Here is a 22845-nt window from a genome sequence, read left to right as displayed (position 1 = left end):
GATGAGATCATAGTAAATGAGATAATAGTAGATGAGATCATAGTAAATGAGATCATAGTAAATGAGGTAATATAAAATGAGATAATAGTAGATGAGATCATAGTAGATGAGATAATAGTAAATGAGTATAAAATGAGATAATAGTAGATGAGATAATAGTAAATGAGGTCATATAAAATGAGATAATAGTAGATGAGATAATAGTAGATGAGATCATAGTAAACGAGGCAATATAAAATGAGATCATAGTAGATGAGATCATAGTAAATGAGTATAAAATGAGATAATAGTAGATGAGATAATAGTAAATGAGGTCATATAAAATGAGATCATAGTAGATGAGATCATAGTAAATGAGTATAAAATGAGATAATAGTAGATGAGATAATAGTAAATGAGGTCATATAAAATGAGATCATAGTAGATGAGATCATAGTAAATGAGATTGTAGCGACTATCCTGATGTCCTGGTAGACGCTCCGTTGGGTGCGGTGATGCCTCGTCTTTGACGCGCAATTTAGAAAATACACATTGTCGAGTCTGTGTCACCTGCCGTTGGGTGAAGTTCCCATTTAATTCAAGTATTTAGCATAATACAAGTGATGAGTCAAACAATAATTACTTCATAATGCTGTTACTAATATTTAAACCGAGCGAGGGTACGTGCGTGTGTTCATGCGGTAAAAACCGTGAGATCTCTCCGTCACCCATACCTAGATACCTTGATTGACCATAGCCTACACCTGTGCCTTTATTCAAAACATATACGCTCCGTGCTGCCACCCAGTGCTCCGTGCTGCCACCCAGTGATGAACTTAACAAACTACAAACTAAGCACAAAAACCATCAAATAGCTCCTACAGAGATAATATAAAATGAGATAATAGTAGATGAGATCATAGTAAACGAGGTAATATAAAATGAGATCATAGTAGATGAGATCATAGTAAACGAGGTAATATAAAATGAGATCATAGTAGATAAGATCATATTAAATGAGGTAACCCCTATGTCACACGCTTCTCTCCAGGCCCTTCCTGAACTACCAGCGGATGTACTACGTGTTCATGCAGATGTTGTCCAGCGGTCCAGCCTGGCTCAGCATCCTGCTCCTCATCACCATCAGCCTGCTGCCTGACGTCATCAAGAAGGTGCTCTGCAGGGCCACATGTCCCTCCGCCACCGAGCGGGCACAGGTAGGACCTCCCAACCAACTCCACGCTGAAACCCTAGCTTGGTCCAGGGATCTCTTTCATGTTGTTTGCCGTCCGAGTCGGGCTTTACTTTACTCGTGTCCACCGCTGGGGGTGTTGTTAAATAAATGCTTTGCTGTTAGCCATTAACCAGAGTGTTTTACTAAACAAAAGATGCTTTCCCGCCTTCAGCTATAACGTTTCCAGTGGTTTGGGGGTGAATTTCAGTTCATAACCTGAAAACGACCATGTTGAAATAGGATTTGAACCAAACCCTGCTGTTACGTACATCGTCTTTCCTCTAGTCGCTTGACGACATAGTTACCGGTACCGTGTGGCGTGTGTTAGCCCTGCTTCCTGGGAAGCCAGCTGTAACACGAGTGGAGAGGTTACAAGTCTGACAGATTTTCCTCCTTTTCTCTTCTCTCTCTCTCTCTCCCCTCTGTTTTGCATCTCGATGGACCGCCTTATTCCAAATTTACACCTCCCTTACTCCCCTCTTTCCTTCTATTCTATCTTCTTTTTTCATCTCATCCTTATCCTCACTACTCTCTTCGTACCCCCCCTCTCTCTCTCTCTCTCTCTCTCTCTCTCTCTCTCTCTCTCCCTGCTCTTCTCCCTTCCACTCCTCCTTCCCCCCTGTGTGCCCTGTAACTACCGCCTCCTCCTGCGCTCGGTTGGCCCGGGGGGTGTGCGACCGCAGTCCAATCGCCCGTGCCTTACCGTGGAGCCGTCCACCATCTTCATGCTTTCTCAGTCCTCCAGCAGGATGAGTTTCTGATTGGCCCGCAGAGACGCGAGAGGAGGTGACTTCCTTTTAAGCACTTGTCTCCGTATGCATGGTGGCATGTTCCTAATGTAGTCCACTCACCACTGTCTCACACGCACACACACACACACACACACACACACACACACACACACACACACACACACACACTACTACTACTGATGGTGCTGGTGTGGCTGGTATGGTAGACAGCCATGTTGGTGAGCTGGTGAGCCACCCGTTACCACGGCATGCCCATGGCTAGAACCTACTCCTCTAACCTTTAACCTTTACTTATCATCTGTCATGTCCTATGGGTATTGTATTATATCATATCATCTTGTTGTTGTTGTTGTTGTTGTTGTTGTTGTACAAATGTGGAGACTGCATGTACCGGTTCTGTGCTGTATCTGTATTGATGTCGTGTCATCATGAATATCTCATTCCTGTTGTGAAAAATGTTGTTTTATTTATTTTGTTGTGTTGTTTTGTTTCATAGGATGAGAACTTGCCTTGATTTGGCTGGTTTCACGTCTTAAGACTTTTAATCAGCCGCGTGTTTCCAGAAAACTACCAGTATGGAGATCTAGAGAGACCGGCTACAGACATATCAATCCAGTCATTAGTACAAAATAAAATGAATACAAAGTGAGGAAGCCGGTGAAAAGATGAGCTATTCAGAGTTCTTCCCAGGATGTTTGTGACAAGATGATGCTACCGGTAATGATTAACATGAGAATACTGAAGCTATCAGTTGTTGCTTGGCTGACTGTACCCGTTACATATCGGCGGGGCACCACTGGTACATGGTTTGGGGAGAGAGCCCTTATTTTTTGGTGAAAATAAGTAACAGTAACATTTTGAAGTTGGGGAAAAAACCCAATACCTCATTGTTTTAACCCTGACCAAAGCTTCATGATGACGTCATTAACATCATCCACAGTGGGAAAGGGCATCGGGGTCTCTGGAGGGGGGTGTGGCCCCTGGCCCCGGCCCTGGTGCTGGAGGAGGGGGAGGCAGTGAGAGGGACCCACTCCACCCACCCAGGACCTGTGCGGGGGAGAGTGGAGCAAACGCTGCTAAAACCTATGACTCCATGATGTCACACAGCCATGGCACCCTGCTCAGCAAACCCTAGAACACACCCCCCTAGGTGGGCTAGGGTCACCATGGTAACAGGGCAGGGGGGGATGGGTATTAATGCTGCTGACATGATTAGCGCCTGCTGCTCTGCATGTTGGTGTGCTATGAGTCTGGGTACATCTGGGTGAGGGAGGGGAGGCTTGGGCTTGCTTCACCTGGATGCCGCTGTCCTCCAGCGTGTTTCTTTGCTGGATTCCGGTTCTGATTACAACGCTGGTTTTCGGGGGCATGCTGTGCATCTCTCTGCATGTGGGATGTCATGAGAAATGACACGATGATGATCCTTCGAGTTCGACCCCATAACACCACAGAGAAGCTGTAAGAGGGTATACTAGTAAGGATACTCTAGTTTCATTCATAGTCGCGAATAGAACAGGAGCGAACCACGCCGGATCACCTTGATCTTGAGACGTTGCATTGTTCCTGCTCTGGCTGCACCCTGGATGAAGAGCACGGCTGTTACACAGGGCACCCGCTGGTTCTCACACTAGTCAAGAGTTCAGTTCATTCTAGTTCATTATGCTTCGGGGGTCTTGCAACATGAGCTGTGTAATCGGTTGCGGGAGGCTCTCGACTTCCAGTTGGACGGCAGTGCTCGGTGACTGTGCTTGTGGGTGGTCTTTTTACACCATCGTTCTTCTGCAATAGGGGTTTGTTTCCTCATTATGCATGGCGGTTGAGTCATGATACAGTAACCAAGGCGGTTTGAGTCACGATACAGTAACCAGGGCATGTGCTCTCCTTCCGTTCCACTGACCCACTGTACGGTTGTTTCCCCAACACTTTCCCCGCCACAACACAGATGTCACAGACCAAACTGATTTAATTTTTTTAAGTAATAATACGTATTGATCAGCAAACACCGAGATGACACTCTGATTTGAAGATGTGCACCGTATGCTTTTGACTCTCAATGTAAAACCTAAGCTCTCGTCAAACTGATCTCCTGTGTGGTTTTGCACGAGGCACTCAGGTGACATCTGGTGGTGGAAGGTGGAACAGCTTGGCTTTCTCATTTCTCAATCTCATTTCTTTCCTTTTCGTGGTGCATGTCTGAAATGGGACTTGGCTGCCAAACACAAGAGGGCATTCTCAGAGGGTTTCATCGTGGACCAGTATCTACTGTCTCAGGACATTGTTGTCTTTTTGATTCAGTTTCACAGACATGTTAACAGTGGTATCTTTGTTTGTTAAAATAAGTGGTCTACATGTTAACACTTTGACTGCCTAAAAACGCTTTACAGCGTCATTGCTGGCCATGCTAAAGTTGCCGGGGGACGCTGTACAGCGTCCTTATATCAATATTTCAAAAATCTGGAATCGGATTCATATTCCCCCTCCGCTGGCCTGAGATTCACCAGCAGGACCCACTGAGCTCTCTGGCGGTTCAGGAGCGCCATCTGGTGGCCGATCGGCGCAAGCGCTTAACAGGAAGCGCAGTAGAGGTTGTGCTAGATGTCCGTATTGCTTCCGGCCACTCGGGATAGGTTCCGGCACTCTAGCTCGTCACTCTACATAGCGATCGATTGCCAATAACTCGATAAACAACATGATTTGGACGTATATACCATTATACAAGCTGGAGATGGACCGGGTAATAATATATCCCATAATGATAAAATGTCTACTCGACGATGATCGCCCAACGGCGCGCGGAGACTGGGGTGAGTTTCAGCGTGTAACGTTACCATCTTCGATACTAACTGCTTTTATCAACATTTGACCCACATTAGATGATTGGTATAACGCTGCCCACGGAATTATAAACGCCCCCTCGCCCATCCGGTCAACATCAGATGACGTGTAGTAACTTCTAGAAGTACGTCTAGTTGGAATTTTTTATATCGCGCTGATTGCCATCAAACTGTATTTCATCATCAATATAATGCATTTGGGGCTATATATCACGTTCTGGAGAAAGTTGCAGAAAGAGATGAAAACATACTTATACATTAGACCATACTTTACTATGAATATGTGAATGAAAAAGTTTAACGTTGCTACACAATGAACAATACATATAGGACTTTGAATGGGCCCTAATAATGGCAATGTAGCAATAGAATTTAAAAAGTTATAGCCCTGCAAAGAAGGGGACTTTCTCCATAGACAAATAGCGCTGGCAATCTATGGTATATCATTAATTTAACCCAAGGCAACCAAAGTGTTAAAACTGATATAGATTGTCTGGTCAGTAACATGGGTCTCTCAGTCCCTCCGCTCTGCAGTAAACAGGACATTTATTTTGTGCTTACTGCAGATCGGAGGGACTGGGAAACCCATGTAACTCACCAAACACTCTATATCAGTGATGGCTGTTGGAATGTAGAGCTATTTAACACGCATTTTAACAAACAAATACCACTTACAGCACCTTTAAGGGCTAGATTAAAATAATCTTTCGGAACTGTACTTGAAAAATATTTTAGCCTGATACTTAGCTTAATGCCTTGTCTGTGAAAAGGTCCTATTATTTACTCAACTTCACCCTCTGAACATACCCTTGCTGAGCAATGGACTCGATCAAACCTTGTGTGTAATGAACCTTCAACCTCATCTGTTCTCAGTTGTCGGCTCCGCGTCTCTTCGTCCTGTCACTGCTGTCCTGTCGCTCTGGTTTCCCTCATACCTATCCCTGTGATTCTCACCGTCTCTCTCTTCCTCTGTCTCTCTCTGTCTCTCTCTCTCCGTAGGACTATGAAAAGCTGCCGCAGGGTGGCTTGGCAGAGTCGACACCGCTGTCACCTCGCCACTCCCCCAAACGCAGGAGCACCGACTCTTCCCACCTCCATGTCGGGCTCCTGCCGGAGACCCTCTCGCTCCACAGGTCCGACCCCCTTCCCCAGAAACTGCTGCTGGCCCGCTGGGCCGCCGAAGGGGGAGGGACGGACTTCTGCGCCCTCAGCCCCTACAACATGCTGCGTCTGTCGGGGGCGGGGTTCGCATACTACGCTCCGGGGCCAGAGACCTCTGTGTGACACGCGGACAGAGACGCGCGGACACAGACGTGCGGACGATGTGTGTGTACTGTATCGTCAGATCGCATAGAGAGACCCCGCACCCTGTGAGATCTCTGTGACCCAAGATCTGCATCTCCAAGGATTCATAAAAAGACACGGTATTAAATCACCAACTCGCTCGACACACGAAAAGCAAACGCGTGGAACCTCCGCACAGAGTTCACCGTGTGCGTTTTCTGGGCCACTCCCCCCCCCCCCTGATCGGTCATCCCTTTAGATGTCATTGACCCGACGTGTCTCTCATCCTCACACGACCTCCGAGCCACTCGGGTGTCTCTCCCTCTCCTTCTCTCCAGTTACGCTCGGCCCTTTAGTCCCGGTCTCGTCCCTGTTTCCTCTCTCTCTCTCTCTGTGTGAAATTACTTGAAAAATTCTGCTGTACAATAGGTGTGATGTGTGTGTGTGTGTGTGTGCGCGTGTTCATACTGTGTGTTCGTGCCTTACAGTTACCACACAGCAGCAGCAGGCTAGGAGCCAAAGGAGAGCGGTGAAAAGGAGAAGCGAGTGGCGTATTATAAGCCTTTTACGCGATGCCCAGCTGATGAACTGTAAGAGGACGAGCTGAAAACCAAGAGGGATGATGTACAGTATATTCTAGCCACCATGCCTTAAAATTCATAAACTCATTTTCACCGGCCTAGATTTCTGGACCAGTTTAAAACACGTTTTTCAAGCATTGTGTTCTTGACATGCGAGCTGCTCCGCGGAGGGGCGTGTGCGCTCGTCGCAGCGTGTCCATTTCCCTCTTGTCCTCCTTTCTCTCGTCGCCTCCATTGTGTGTCCATCTATTTCCCCCCCGTCCTTATCAGTCAGCGGAGACGCTAGGATCTCTATGCCGCATGCTGTTGTATTCTCTTCGCTGTTCCCCGGTCTCCCTCACAACCCCCAGACATCATTCATCATGAGCCGAATCCCTGAACAATGAAGCGGTACCGTACCCGCTCCTGCCACCGTGTGGCCGCACGCGGTAAACGGCGCAGTCTTAATCAGGGTCAGACACTCAAGGTAATAGCTCTGATAGGGTATTTATTCATAGATTGTTCTACAAAATGACTCGCTATTAGTCACTGTTGCATTGTGCTTACATTGTTTAATTGATGATTGTACTGTATGCTCGCTGCCATGCTCTGTTTTATGCAAACGTTTGAGTCTGATCTCTTTAGAATGCTATTGTCATGTCCTCACAGTGTGGTTATTTCCTATATGCATTGGCTACTCCATGAGTGTTTTTCTAGACTTTTAAGATGATTGATGGCAGTCTCTGGTGGTGTATGGATGTAATTTATAATTTTGGAGGTAGGTAATTATATATTGTGGGAGTGGGGGGGGGGGGGGGGGGGGGGGGAGGGGGAGACTTGAATCAGCGGTGTCACAATCAGATCTCCAGAATGTTGTTTGACTGAATTGTTCATGACTGCCTCCCGCTAAAGATTGTAGCTCATTATGGATAAACCTCTTTTCTACATTTCTAACGTTTGAAGCCTGTATAGTATTTGTCCAAAGCCCATCCGTTGCATTGGCGAGTGAAAGGTACTGAATGTCAAGATTCTGAAACATCATTGTATGTTTACACAGTATATCTGCAGACACATTGCCTGCAACAAACATGTATATATAGATTTCATATCCTGTGTTCGGTTTTTCACCAGATGCACAAATGCGTTGTTTTCAGTTGAAAGTGGAACGTGTCGGGAGGTCAGGATTTCTTTCTTTTTTTCCCACTCACAGCCTCCGGGCCTGAAGCATTTGTGTTTTTTTTTAACTTTTTTTTTTGGGCACAACTTATGACCTCAGAGGCTTAAGAGAAGGGCATTGGTGCTGGTTAAGCAGTGTTCTGCCTCACAGTGTCGTCCAGAGCTGTTATAAATGTCATATATAAGGTCTATTTTATTATAACGGAATGATCTCACTTCAGCGTCGTTGCAGAGCATATGAATATATTTTTTTGTCATTAATCAAACATACTTTTGTCCGCTGAAGGGGAAACCATCGTTTTATCACACATTCTCGTTGTCTTTTTACATGTTTTCCATTGGTTATGATTTTTTGTGAATCTTTCTTTTGCTACTTTTGTATCACAAAAGAGAAGACTCTATTTTAACTCTATTTATTTAGAATGTGTGTTCACGTTTGTAACCAAAATGAGAACAGAATACATATGAGAATACATAGAAGAATAACCAATAATCACTGCACTTTGTCCTACAACAGATCGTTAATTTTACCCCCCAAACAAAGGTATATTGTTCATTTACGGAGGTTTATAAGTATACACTCCTCCTCACACTTACTTTTCTAAGATTGTAGTGGGCAAAAAAAACTAAAGTGTGACCAAATACCTTGACGTGGAATGAACCGTATAGTCTCTATAGGCGTCAGTCGCCGTCTCCAGTGGGTCTAATCGCACCAGCTTCTACTGCTGATCAAGAATGTCAAACTGATTTTCTAAGACCAACAGCAGGTGCTCCTCATGTCACCCCTTAGCTTGGCATAGGTCTAAAAAAGAAAAGGTCCACTACTGTGCTCTCGAAAAGACAGTGAACAGCGGTTAAGCTGCATCCCATAATTCTTCAGTACAGCACTGTTTGTATTACTAAACAGGTTTTGAAGAACGTTTTTTTTTGTATGAAGAAAAAAAAATCATCTGTTGACTTTTTGCCAGCCTATCTGTAGCGAATGAAGGCAAAGCACTGTATTGTCATTCTGCTTGTAATAAAGAAACAATAAATCGCTTGATTGTCCTTTGCCTTTGAATTTGTCTTTGACAGGCGCAGGTATTTTAAATTGGTATATAGGCTAATGGGTAAGATCCTTGTTCGTTTTTTTTTTTTGTGTGACATCTATTGGTGATAAGCATAGGCCCTTTTCACAGCAGCCATTTTGACATGTCACCGCAGGGTAAACACAGGTGTTTATATATATAATATATATTAATAATAATAATAATAATTAATTATGGTCCTGTTCCATTTAGGTGTGCCAGGGCCCTTGTATGGTGCATGCTGTCTCACTGGAATGGCTGTGACACACCTGTGTTTTTTACCCCGTGATGACATGTCAAAATGGCCGCTGTGAAAAGGGCTTATTGCTGTTTTCTTGCACCACATTTATGGCCAGCCAGGGGCTGCTTCCGGCACGTTATAGGCTTGGCACGCTAGGGGCTTTGGCTCCGAGCCTGCAGTTACACCCTACTCTTCAGATTACAGTGCATTACAGTCAGCGGTGTCATGAACTACACCGGTTTCTCCACAGGGTGGGGTCAAATGATCAGAGTAGCCTTGCCTGAAGTTAATTGACCAAAGTAGGCTTGCCTGAAGCCAGGGACCTGGCACAATTATGGCGAATGCACTTACCGTCTTCTCCAGGGTCAGACAACTCTGAACTCTGACTCCATTGCCTATTGTTACCCATACTGTATGACTCTGAACTCTGTTGCCTACTCAATTTATACCTACCTAGTGCTTTCACGGTCTACAACTGCCCTACATCATAATAATCTTAACTACCCACCACACTCTACCCATACTCTGTATGATAGCATGCACAACAGTGCTATATATACATTATATTTACCACATATATATATACATATCCATATCCGTCTGAATATACCTGCATATAATCCTCCTATATACCTATTTATACACCGGCATATAACTGTATAAAAGCATGTAATAATGCTGCACAGTATATACATATTTATTCTTACTGTATATATATATCTATCGACCTGTCTGTACATAATACTTTTGCATATCTGTAGATACTATATCTACATATCCCTTATACTCTTTACTAGTTACACTGCTGGCCAGTATTTCGACCAGTCTTTATGCCTGTATCACTCTACATATTGGTTGTATATGTATATTATACACACATCTGATTAGCATACTAATTTATATATTTTATACCAAGTTTAATCACCTGCACATTCTGTATTACTATTGCACTTTACCGTTACATTTGCACATTGGTTGGATGCCAAACTTATTTTCATTGTACTGTACTTGTGCTGTATAATGACAATACATTTGAATGTAATATAGAAAATAGATACCAATATTCTGTGTGTGTTCAGTAGAAAGATATCCCGACTGCAAGCTTATAATATCCATATATCAACTCCCATTAATTTGTGCTAAACTAGGCTAACTTGCAGCTGGATAGCCTTCTACTGAATGCAGAGGGGAAATTGGTATCCATATTCTAGTCTAGTCAGATTCTGGATTTCCCATAATGTTGCAGTGTTTCTTTAATATCAGTGAAACATGTTGTATTTCTGTCTATGCATTTGATTTGAAATGAAACAAAGACTGAGGCTCAAGTGGCGACTTTAACATTTATTCTGACAATATTTACATCCTTATCAAGTGAACTGTGTAGGAATTGTATTTTTATATATGGTTCCACTTTAGGAGACCAAAAGTAATTGTACAAAAAAATGTACATGATCTTTAGTATATTTGAAAAGTGTAAAGTGGACTCCATCAGCATACTCAAACACAGCCGACTATTTTGTCCAGTACCTAAGGATCCAAATCACCAGATAGATGCAATTTCAGTGACTTTTGGTCATTATGGTTTGTAGTTCCAAAACAATATATATATTTTTTAACTCTTTTTGAAAATGGGCACAGGTTTCAGCTTTCTTTATTGAGAGTGACATCCTTTGGGCACAAATGTGTTCTTAATGGATGTCAATAGGGAAATTGGGACATGAAAAAGACACTGAATTTGCACCCATCTGTACTTTCACTTACAATGACAGGAGGGCTATAAGTTTTGAACATAAAAACACGGAAATTAAAATGTCAGGAATGTGAATGATTTTATTGCAAATGTCCAGCAACGCACGTATTAAAACAAGTACAATAATATAAATGACATGGATCATAGGCAAGTTTTCATAAGAGTTCATTTACACTTAGTCAACCTCCTCAATGGTTGGTCCCTGGGTGTTGGCTGAGCTGGCTTGTGCCTGATCTCCAAAACCCCCTGCAGGCATTCCTCCCTGATACAACTTGGTGATGATGGGGTTGCACACTTTCTCCAGCTCTTTCAGTTGATGTTGGTACTCCTCTTTTTCAGCCAACTGGTTGCTCTCCAGCCAGGCTATGGCCTGATCACACTTGTCAATAACAGTCTTCTGGTCCTCCTCACTGATTTTCCCCTTCATGTTCTCATCCTCCACGCTGCTCTTCATGTTGAAGGCGTAGGATTCCACAGAGTTCTTGCCGGCGATCTTCTCTCTCTGCGACTCATCCTCTGCTTTGTATTTGTCTGCATCCTGCACCATCCTCTCAATCTCTTCTTTGCTGAGCCTGCCCTTATCGTTGGTGATGGTGATTTTGTTTTCTTTGCCGGTGCTCTTGTCCGCCGCGGACACGTTCAAAATGCCGTTGGCGTCGATGTCAAAGGTGACCTCAATCTGAGGAACACCTCTCGGAGCGGGTGGGATTCCTGAGAGCTCAAACTTGCCCAGCACATTGTTGTCCTTGGTCATGGCTCTTTCCCCTTCGCACACCTGGATTAGAACCCCGGGCTGGTTGTCAGAGTAGGTGGTGAAGGTCTGAGTTTGTTTAGTGGGGATGGTCGTGTTGCGCTTAATGAGGGCCGTCATGACTCCTCCAGCTGTCTCAATACCGAGGGACAGAGGAGCCACGTCCAGCAGCAGCAGGTCCTGGACGTTGGCAGAGGTGTCGCCGGTGAGAATAGCAGCCTGGACGGCAGCACCATAGGCCACCGCTTCATCTGGGTTGATGCTCTTGTTCAGCTCCCTGCTGTGGAATAGATCCTGCAGGAGTTTCTGGACTTTGGGAATTCGAGTTGAGCCTCCAACCAGGACAATGTCATGGATCTGTGCCTTGTCCATCTTGGCATCCCTCAGAGATTTCTCCACGGGTTCTAATGTTCCCCTGAAGAGGTCCGAGCACATCTCCTCAAAGCGAGCCCTAGTGATGGAAGTGTAGAAGTCCATTCCCTCAAACAGAGAATCAATCTCAATGCTGGCCTGGGTGCTGGAGGACAAGGTCCTCTTGGCCCTCTCACAAGCTGTGCGCAGCCTTCTCAAGGCTCTCTTGTTTTGGCTGATGTCCTTCTTGTTTTTCCTCTTAAACTCCTCCACAAAGTGGTTGACCATGCGGTTGTCAAAGTCCTCTCCACCCAGGTGGGTGTCTCCAGCTGTGGCCTTCACCTCAAAGATACCGTCCTCAATCGTCAGAATGGACACATCGAATGTCCCCCCGCCCAGGTCAAATATCAGGACATTGCGTTCTCCTGAACTGCCTTTGTCCATACCATAAGCGATGGCAGCTGCTGTTGGCTCATTGATTATTCTCAGTACATTCAGCCCTGCAATTACACCGGCGTCCTTAGTGGCCTGCCTCTGGGAGTCGTTGAAGTAAGCTGGAACCGTGACGACCGCTTTGGACACCTTCTGCCCAAGGTAGGCCTCCGCAATCTCTTTCATCTTTACCAGGACCATGGAAGAGATCTCCTCAGGGTAGAAGGATTTGTTCTCCCCCTTGTATTCCACCTCAACTTTGGGCTTTCCTCCATCACTCACCACCTTAAAGGGCCAATGCTTCATGTCGGACTGCACCACAGGGTCGTCAATCTTTCGACCAATCAGTCGCTTGGCATCAAACACAGTGTTGATGGGGTTCATGGCCACCTGGTTTTTGGCTGCATCTCCAATGAGCCTCTCAGTGTCTGTAAAGGCCACATAGCTGGGGGTCGTCCTGTTGCCCTGGTCGTTGGCAATTATTTCTACTTTTCCATGCTGGAAAACACCCACGCAGGAGTAGGTGGTGCCCAGGTCAATACCAATAGCCACACCTTTAGCTGCAGACATCTTGGTTGTTCACAGTTGGTGCCTAGAAATAAAGGGTGAGGATTAAAACCTGATACACAGTTGGTCATTACATAATCCTGTTAAGAGCATAAATGTTTGATGAATAGAAATAGGGACATATTTTATCTTACATTTTGTCTGGTGATGTCTGTAGACAATACATCTGTATAATGTATTTAGTCATGTGAACTGAACTGCTAGGACACGTAGCTTTTCCCTCGCCAGTCATTTGTATTCCGATTACATTTTATTCTATTGTCTTTTTCTCTCGTTGTCTTGTAATCTTAGTAGTTATCTTTGTTGTTCTCATCAATATTTTCAAATGTCCCATGCACTTTCAATGCCATTTCCCCTCAGGGATAATAAAGTTTTTAAATGTAAATGAAACAAACTAATAGCCTTCTATTGGTCAATGAATGAATGAATGAAAACTTTATTTAACACATTGCAGAATGGGTACAATACAGTACGGCTCAATACATACAATTGTTAAGGGGATGCAGACCAGAGAAAGATCTTTGTCTCGTTTACATCAGGGTCGCCCATTTTCAATTCCTAGTGACATTTATGGCATAGGGACATACACAGGGATTAAAGCAAAAAAAAATCTCCTGACTGAAATTTTTTTTCAGGCCAAGTCATATTCTTATTTTAACCTCCACTGTATTTCTTTTTAATAGCGTTGGCGTTTTAAGGGAGCCTACTTGTTTCGGTTTCGTCGATAATCCAATGTACAGTTACCCCCCCACCCCGCCTACCCAACCCTTCCCTCCCCAACCACCTCCAATGTACAGTCCCCCCCCCCCCTCCACCCAACCTCCTCCAATGTACAGTTTCTTCGTCAAATGTATATGCTCTCTTTTTTAGACTCTTATTGTATCACAAACAATACTGTGTAAATCTGGTACGTCATAAATGTATAGATGTAGCAGTATTATCTATCTGTATGTCATGTATGTCATATATGTTATGATGAATTGAAAATGGGGGACCCTGATGTAAAGAGGAAAGTCTTTCTCTGGTCTGCAACCCCTTGACAATTGTGTGTATTGAGCTGTACTGTATTGTACCCATTCTGCAATCTGTTATAACAATCAATCAATATTTAACCGATTGCAGAATGGGTACAATACAGTATGGCTCAATACACACAATTGTTAAGGGGATGCAGACCAGAGAAAGACGTTTGTCTTGTTTACATCATCAGGGTCCCCCATTTTCAATTCATAGTGACATTTATGACATGCATGACATTGACATCATGACATTTATGGCATAGGGACATACTACAGGTATATAGTACTGTTACATTTGTGACATATACGATATGCAAATATACAGTAATGTTACCCATAGATCCTGACAGAGATTATACATATGATGGGGAGGAGACTGTACATTAGGAGGGGGTGGATGGGTGGGAGAAAATATACAGTACTGTTACCCATAGATCCTAACAGAGTTTATATACATATGGGGAGGAGACTGTACATTAGGAGGGGGTGGATGGGTGGGAGAAAATATACAGTACTGTTACCCATAGATCCTAACAGAGATTATATACATATGGGGAGGAGACTGTACATTAGGAGGGGGTGGGTGGGAGAGAAATATACAGTACTGTTACCCATAGATCCTAAGAGAGATTATATGCATATGATGGGGAGGAGACCGTACATTAGGGTGGTGGTGGTAGAAAAAAGATACATACGGTGGGGAGAGAATATATACAGTGGGGAGGAGACTGTCTATAGATACACCTGTGTGATGTTGCTACGGAGTTAAGCTAATAAACGTATACTCACAACCACAGTAGGGGACTCACATATTGTACTGTGAAGTAACACGACAATGACAAACGTGTTGTTTCTGTTTTTCTTTTTGACATCGTTGCGGCACACGGAACAAGTTAACTCACCACTACAGCCCCCAGTAGCGCTGCCTAGCCAGTCTCTTCAAACGTCCTCTCCTCTCGAAACTTTTTGTTAGGTGGTCCCGCTGATCATTTTCATCTGAGAACCCCGCGGTGGGTTCTCTTTTTAGTGGCCGGCTTACTCCTTCCATTTAACCGACGCTATTAAGCTAACGTTAGCTAATCGGTATATAGCAGCGAGTGCAAGCAGCGTGGTGGCTGTGACGTTGGTAAACAAGCAGTTGACGCGTGAGGCTGCAAAAAAGGGGACCTGTCTCTCGAGTCGCTGAGTGATGATGACTGCTTGGCGCGATAAGAAAAAAAGCCCTTTTCCATATTTGGCGCCTCTGATTGGCTCAATTTTGTTTCAATCTGTATGCATATACAAAATCATGCAAATACTTCCGTCAGACTGCGAATCAAATGGACGGATCTCCCCAATCAAATTGACGGAAATCCGTCTGGAGACGGAATGCTTTAATGCATGCATACATGACATCCAGGTATATAGTACTGTTACATTTGTGACATATATGATATACAGTACTGTTACCCATAGATCCTGACAGAGAGTATATACATATGATGGGGAGGATACTGTACATTAGGAGGGGGTGGGTGGGTGGGAGAGAAATATACTAGGGGTGTCAGTTTATCGCGTTAATTACACATTCATTCATTTATTTTAAATTTGTTGGACCTTATGGTGCTATTGTTTTGTTCTTGACTTATTGTTATGTTTCTTCTTGACTTGTTTAAAGAAGACATGTCCGGCCCATGGGGACATTAACGTGTGTTGTCGGGCCTTACAAATAAATTAGATTTGATTTACACAGCAAATTATCACGTTATGAAAATTAACTAAAAGTTAATTACAAAAGAATCTCTTTTTTTTATCTCATTCATTCCATAAGAACGTAGAATACACATTTACAAACTTTTTTTTATATGGTCCATTTGCATGTTCTTGGTATCTGATTCTAGGGACATCTATGGATCTCAGGGGATGTATTCCCAGTGATAGAAATACTGTGTCTGTTACTAGGCTTGAGTAAATTGTAATGAACCAAATTTAATCTTTGACTGTGAATAACACTACTGTGTTCAGCCGAACAGGATAATACAAAAATTATCCCACTAAAAGGCCGCGTCTTGTTATGGCGACATCTACAATTACCTGATTGAGTCTCCAGGTAGACTAATGTTTATATTTAAGTGCAGTGGTCTGTAGCCACTCACACTACCACCGAAGCTCCCCCTCTGATGGAACAGCCCACATTCATTCGTGCGTCATCTTGCGTCCTCCAGACTCCGTTGACAATCTGCGCATGTGTATGGGGAGTAGGTGCTGGAAAAGAGACTTGATCTCGGCCGATTTAGTTCTGATCGATTAGGAATGGGTTGCGCCGTGTTCAGGAGATTCAGGCGCATAAAAGTCTATTCGATCATGTCTCTAGCACCCCCACAGCCGTAGCTGCAACCACTTACATAAAGGCTCTCATCCACATTCATTCATATGCTCCCCCGCTATCTCCTCTCCAATTTCAATGTAATGCTTGGAAGTGCAGTGGTCTATACAGCGTAATTTTTTTCCGTAGCCGCAGTTTGCGGAGACGCTCTCTGATTGGCCACTGACGTTCCTGGTCATGTGACATGTGCGCCCAATCGCGTGACGCCTGTGTCTTTGCCCATTTCCGCCTCGAACAGCATGCAAACTACCTAATGCCTAGTTTATCACTGGTTAAGCTTAGGCGACTCTTTCGAAGTTGGTTAAGGTTAGAGTTTGAAATCAGGGCTGGTGTTCCATCGCCCTGCTCTAAGACAAACTCTAACCTTAACCAACTTCGAAAGCGGTGAAAGAAACAGGCGTCACACGATTGGCCGCACATGTCACACGACCAGAAACGTCAGTGGCCAATCAGAGAGCGTCTCCGCAAACTGCGGCTACGATAAAAAATCACGAGTCTATACAGCGGTCAAAGATGTCAGCACGTTGCCATGCGCGACCCCCGTGACTACAGCTCTACATCGTAATGACGAACAAAATGACGTAATAATGAACTGCGTTTGTCAAGAATACATACTACATTTGTAATAATGTAACTACGCCACAAGTCATCCAATGTTTTTTTTCTCTCCAAAAGTAACGAACTAGGTAGACAAAGGACATGAAATAGTCGCAATTTGCATTGTCTTTCTCTACTCATTCAATTCGATTTTGTCCTTAATCCACGACTAGGTTCGGTTCTAGTTAGAGGATACAGACAAAATCAACAGGAGCAAACTACTGCAATTCCAGATACAATTATTCATAGTAAAGACCGGGTAGCTTACTTACTGTAGTAGGAAGGTAAAAGGGAGAAGAACCGTCGTTTTAGCTCTGCTCTTCTCAGTGCGTGTGAAGGCTGGAATTTCCGGGAGCCGGCTCTTATATATAACCTTGTGGTTTCTGGTTATTTCTCGAATGTTCGCGCACGACACTATCCAATCACAGTGGCCTGCGTCATTTCCGACGTGTTGACGTGTAAACCCACGCCACGTAGACATAGAACATTCCAATAGTATCAGTGGTGCAGTCGCAAATTGACAGTAGGTCAAACGCTCCACGCGCGTGCGCGCGCGCGCATGCGCAGTTTTTTTTGGCACAGATTTTTTTTTTTTTTTTTTTTTTTGCCTTGAAATAGAGAAGCTGAAAAAGGTAGCAGCGTATGAAACTTTTGTATCACAAACAGTACTGTATTTGCAAATCTGGTATATGTCATAAATGTATAGATGTAGCAGTACTGTCTATCTGTATGTCATGTGGGCGGCACGGTGGTGTAGTGGTTAACACTGTCGCCTCACAGCAAGAAGGTCCAGGGTTCGATTCCCGCTTGGGGACCAGGTTTCCATGATGCCAGGTACTCAGGTGGGGTATCTCCCAGGCCTTTCTGTGTGGAGTTTGCATGTTCTCCCCGTGCTCGCAAGGGTTTCCCCCCCGATAAGATAAACCCAATGGAAAAACATGCACAACAACAGATCGCTAACGCTGTGGCGTCCTTGACGAAGACGGACAGAAGCACTTGGATTGGTCCCCTGGCGCGGCTCACGTTGACGCCTGTCTGCTCCCGGCTGCCCTTGGGGGGGAAGGACGACGGGATGGGTTAATCGCAGAGACGAATCGCATCGGCGATTCTAAAGAGACAATGCATGCGTGTGTGTTCCGGTGTGTGTGCTAAAAAAAAAAAAAAAAAACTAACCGCTGTGTGTACCACTAAAACATTGAGTGTCGTTGCATGCCGAATAAAGACCTCTGCAACAGGTCCTGCATTATATTATATGTATGTCATATATGTTATGATGAATTGAAAATGGGGGACCCTGATGTAAACAAGACGAAAGTCTTTCTCTGGTCTGCATCCCCTTAACAATTGTATGTATTTAGCTGTACTGTACCCATTCTGCAATCTGTTAATAAAGTTTTCAATCAATCAATCAATCAATCAATCAATCAATCAATCAATCAATCAATCAATCAATCAATCCTGCAGTGCAATACTCCAATTCAGCCATTGGGTGGGACGGTCATGTGACCCAAATCAGCCAATGGAAGCAAGGGTCCTAGTGTGGGTCCTTAAAGTGTTGCGGTCCTGAGAGTATTGGTGCTCTCGTCCTGCAGCTGGATACTATTGCCTCACAGCGCGGCCGTCAGCGCGCGGCCCAGAGAGCGCCGCTGGCTCTGCGGCTCTGCAGCTGCATGCTTCTCCGGGAGTCCGGTTGGATAATGCCATGTAAAAAGTCGCATGCCTGACATATCGGCATGTAACTCGAGAACCGAGGCACGGATTTTGGCGATCCAGATGGCATTTGAACGGCAACGAATAGCGCTTTATTCGGTAATTTATATGTTCGGCGAAAAATGCAGCCCCGAGCCTTCAGATGCTCGCAAAGGGCCGTGAAACTGAAACTGAAACTGAAAAACAGTGAAACCCCGGACATTTCGATGAATTAATAAACCCCCCCCCGGACGCCCCGGACAGGGCGTGAAAAGAGGACATGTCCGGGCAAAAGAGGACGTTTGGTCAGCCTACTCTACCTGTGCTTTTGGTATGTAAAAACGGTGGCCGCGCCGAGCCGGTACTTAGTTACAACGAATGGGAACAGCGGATTTTTGTGTGCGTGACTGCGCGTACACGCGGGAACATTTCCGTGCGCGATTGCGCATACTTCAGCCTCAGTGAGCGAGGTATAACGCCGTTATACCGAGTTATACCAGCACTGCAACACTGAATAGTATGCAGCTGCAGAGCCGCAGAGCTAGCCACTCCAATAGGGTCCAGCTGCAGACTCGGAGCCTCGGTCCAGATTGGAACTTCCGCCCTGACACAGGATTATTACTCCTGTGACAGGGCAATGCGATGATTGGCGGAAAGTACGGAAGTATCTCGAAGTACGTCTGACGTATCTCGAATTACGTCTGACGTTTCTCTACGTTAGCGAACGTTAAACGTTGTATTCATAAAATAATATAAATTCAGCAGCATGGGGAGGGCCGGGGCGAGGGGAGGTACAGGTAGTAGAAGACATAGAGGTACAGGTCACATAATTATAGTACAGTGGAGAAGTAAAAATAGAATATATTGTATAGAGCGGATCCCCTGGCCGTATTCAAGAGCTGGAGAGCTTTGCGATGGATCAAACTGTATTAATATAGTAGTAATAATAGTAGTTGGCTAGTTGCGCGCTTCTGGCCACATCCCGCAGTGCGCGCATACACACATACTGTCTGTAGCCTATACAGTATGTGCAAAATTAGTTGTCAAGAGCCAATCGCACAGGTTGCCTCATCTCATCTGGCTCTGCAAATAGATCTAGAGTCTGAATATCATATATAGCCTGCTGATGATCTCTCTCGAGTCAAATCCATTCTGAGAACGGAATGCAGTGCCCGCGACGAGGGTCTTGATTGATTGATTGATTGATTGATTGATTGATTGATTGAAAATTGTATTAACAGATCATGCTGGACCTACAAAAGGCCTTTGACACTGTCAATCACTCCATTCTTGATTGAACATTTTATTAACAGATTGCAGAATGGGTACAGTACAGTACAGCTCAATACACACAATTGTTAAGGGGATGCAGACCAGAGAAAGACTTTTGTCTTGTTTACATCAGGGTCCCCCATTTTCAATTCATCATAACATATGACATACACGACATACAGATAGACAGTACTGCTACATCTATACATTTATGACATACCAGATTTGCAAATACAGTATTGTTTGTGATTGTTTGTGATCTCTTCGGTTCAAATAACAAACTCAGCAAGACCGACGGCTTCTCGGTTACAGTGGGTGATAATATTATCACAAGGAAAGATGAAATTACCTACCTGGGTTCCATCCTAGAGGCTAATCTTTCCTGTGACAAAATGGCATCCAATGTAATAAAAAAAGTCAACCAACGAACGCGATTCTTGTACCGGATCTCCTCTCTGGTAAACAAGAATACCCTGAAGACTCTAGCAGGAGCACTCATTCAAGGGTACTACGACTATGCTTGCACCTCATGGTACCAAAGCACCTCAAAGGCACTAAAAAACAAATTACAAACATCTCAAAACAAGCTAGTCAGACTACTACTTGACCTGACTCCTAGAACCCACCTCACCCCTGCCCACTTTGACAACCTAGGATGGCTTAGAGTAGACGACAGAGTACAGCAACTTGCAATGGGCCTGGTCTACAAAATACACTACGCGACCAAGGTACCCATGTACATGTCAAAATACTTCCCAAAGGTCAGTGAATACCACGATCACAACACCAGAGGGAGCTCCACATGTAAAACCCAGATTTGGCTCAAACAAGGGACTAAACACGTTTCGCAATTATGCCACATCAATGTGGAACGCCCTACCTAAAGCTGTAAAGGAATGTGAATCACTACCCACTTTCAAAAACACTCTCAAAAAACACCTACGTGAGACTGCAATTCGAAACTGGCCCCTACAAATGTCCTAACCTAGTTGTACAGTAAATGACCAAGTAAGGCTTTGTCAGTATTCCAATGTACAGTGTAAAATGTGTGTGTGTCCCCTACCCAAACCCCCCCCCCCCCCCCCACCTCCAATGTACAGCCCTCACCCAACCCACCCAACCCCACCCCACCCATCCAACCTCCTCCAATGTACAGTTTCTACGCCAAATGTATATACACTCCTTTTCTGGACACTTTTGTATCACAAACAGTACTGTATTTGCAAATCTGATATGTCATAAATGTATAGATGTAGCAGTACTCTCTATCTGTATGTCATGTATGTCATATATGTTATGATGAATTGAAAATGGGGGACCCTGATGTAAACAAGACGAAAGTCTTTCTCTGGTCTGCATCCCCTTAACAATTGTATGTATTGAGCTGTACTGTACTGTACCCATTCTGCAATCTGTTAATAAACTTTTCAATCAATCAATCAATACAAAAAGAGTCCAGAAAAGAGAGTATATACATTTGACGTAGAAACTGTACATTGGAGGAGGTTGGGTAGGTGGGGGGGGGGGGGGGGGGGCTGTACATTGGAGGTGGTTGGGGGGGGGGTCGGGTAGGAGGGGTGGGTGGGTGGGGGACACTGTACAACTGTACAAGCAAAACTGTACATTGGAATATTGACAACCATACTTGGTCATTTACTGTACATTGGAGGGGGTTGGGTTACAACACAGGAGTAGAGTATAAACAATAGTACAGTACTGTTTCTCAGTCCTGTACTGTTGTTTATACTCTGCTCCTGTGTCAATATTCCAATGTACAGTTTTGCTTGTACAGTTGTACAGTGTCCGCCACCCACCCACCCCTCCTACTCGCCCCCCCCCCCCCCAAGGCGAAAGTCTTTCTCTGGTCTGCATCTGTTAGGGTTTGTAACCGACCTCAAACGCAACGGCACAGAGAGAGTTGTTCAGAGTTAGCCAAAGCAAGGGCGTATTTATTTTCAGAGTTACAAGATGGAATGAAGTTGAGCAACCGAACAAACGGGGAATCTGGCATGTGAAGATTGTTGCGGCTCTGCAGATACTCCCAGTAGGTGGTGGTGAGGAATTGGCTTGTGACGTCTGAAGCGGCTCTGCAGATCCTCCCAGCTTTCACTCCCGGTGGAAACGGAGAGAGAGAGAAATCTGAGTTAGCCCAGCGCACAACAGAAACAGAGAGGTGACTGATCCAGTATATATCCAAGTGACTTGATCTTCGGTGTACCACACACAGTTAGCAGAGTCCAGAGAAAAAACAATACGGTAATCCAAAGTGTAAATCCAACACAAAAATAGGTGAGAACAGTACAAACAAAAACGGGATCTCTTCGGTGTTTCACAAACACACAAAAAACTGATGATCCAAAAGAACTGTTTCCAAAAACTCACCAGAGCGCAACGCGTAAAGCGGGCAGATAACGAGGCGCAGCTCAGAACGGGAAACCAGGTTCTCCACAGGGATTCTCCACGAAAGTCCTGGAGAGCAAAAGACAGCAAACAGCGACGGGGAGAGCAAAAGACAGCAAACAGCGACGGGGAAGGCAGGCAAATGCAGGAGTATTCAGAACGATCCTTGTGATAATATTGTCACCCACTGTAACCGAGAAGCCGTCGGTCTTGCTGAGTTTGTAGGGGGATCAGGGTATATAAAGCCACAGGGCGCTGATTACAAGCTGTGACAGCTGCGGGATGAAATTGATACTTGCTCCAGAAGCGTGTGGCGGGGAGAGCACCAATCAACACGGCACCTTACAGGAACGGAGCGTGTGGTGGGGAATGCAATTAATCAACAAAGTACCTTAAAGGAACGGAGCGTGTGGCAGGGAACGGACCAAACCTCACAGTACCCCCCCCTCCACGGGAGCCACCCGGCGACCAGGCCGACCCGGCTCGCCCGGATGGGCACCATGGAAGTCGGTGATCAGGCCGGGA

At 44.7% G+C, this 22845-nt stretch overlaps 2 protein-coding genes across 3 annotated transcripts in view; one reads left to right on the top strand and one right to left on the bottom strand.

The window, feature by feature from the left end:
- Window positions 1-2952, top strand: part of atp11a (ATPase phospholipid transporting 11A) — a gene marked incomplete at its 5' end in the record, with an annotated part of 128968 nt that extends 126016 nt beyond the window's left edge. Inside the window, 3 exons of the mRNA XM_084311493.1 lie at window positions 1031-1196; window positions 1897-1999; window positions 2906-2952. Coding sequence (XP_084167619.1) covers window positions 1031-1196; window positions 1897-1974 — 244 coding nt within the window. The 3' untranslated portion in view covers window positions 1975-1999; window positions 2906-2952. The remainder of the gene's footprint in view (window positions 1-1030; window positions 1197-1896; window positions 2000-2905) is intronic.
- Window positions 2953-10937: 7985 nt separating this feature from the next.
- On the bottom strand, window positions 10938-17342 carry LOC311224845 (heat shock 70 kDa protein-like). 2 transcript variants are annotated; one of them, XM_084309976.1, is made up of 2 exons: window positions 17232-17342; window positions 10938-13003 (listed from the first exon to the last, which is right to left on the bottom strand). In XM_084309976.1, the coding sequence occupies exon 2, from the start codon at window positions 12979-12981 to the stop codon at window positions 11053-11055; it is 1929 nt and encodes a 642-aa protein (XP_084166102.1). In that variant the 5' UTR covers window positions 12982-13003; window positions 17232-17342; the 3' UTR covers window positions 10938-11052. The 2 variants fall into 2 exon arrangements, with proteins under 2 accessions (XP_084166102.1, XP_084166103.1); XM_084309977.1 differs by having other exon boundaries at window positions 17228-17267.
- Between the last annotated feature and the right edge of the window lie 5503 nt (window positions 17343-22845).

Source organism: Notolepis coatsorum (assembly GCF_963971535.1).
Source record: "Notolepis coatsorum genome assembly, chromosome: 3".
NCBI lineage: Eukaryota > Metazoa > Chordata > Actinopteri > Aulopiformes > Paralepididae > Notolepis > Notolepis coatsorum.
Note: the sequence above shows the minus strand (reverse complement) of the source record. Positions and strands in the feature narration are given on the sequence as shown.

Bases quoted from the DNA above. Each gene is read 5' to 3' on its own strand.
- LOC311224845 (XM_084309976.1), bottom strand. From the start codon at position 12,981: ATGTCTGCAGCTAAAGGTGTGGCTATTGGTATTGACCTGGGCACCACC.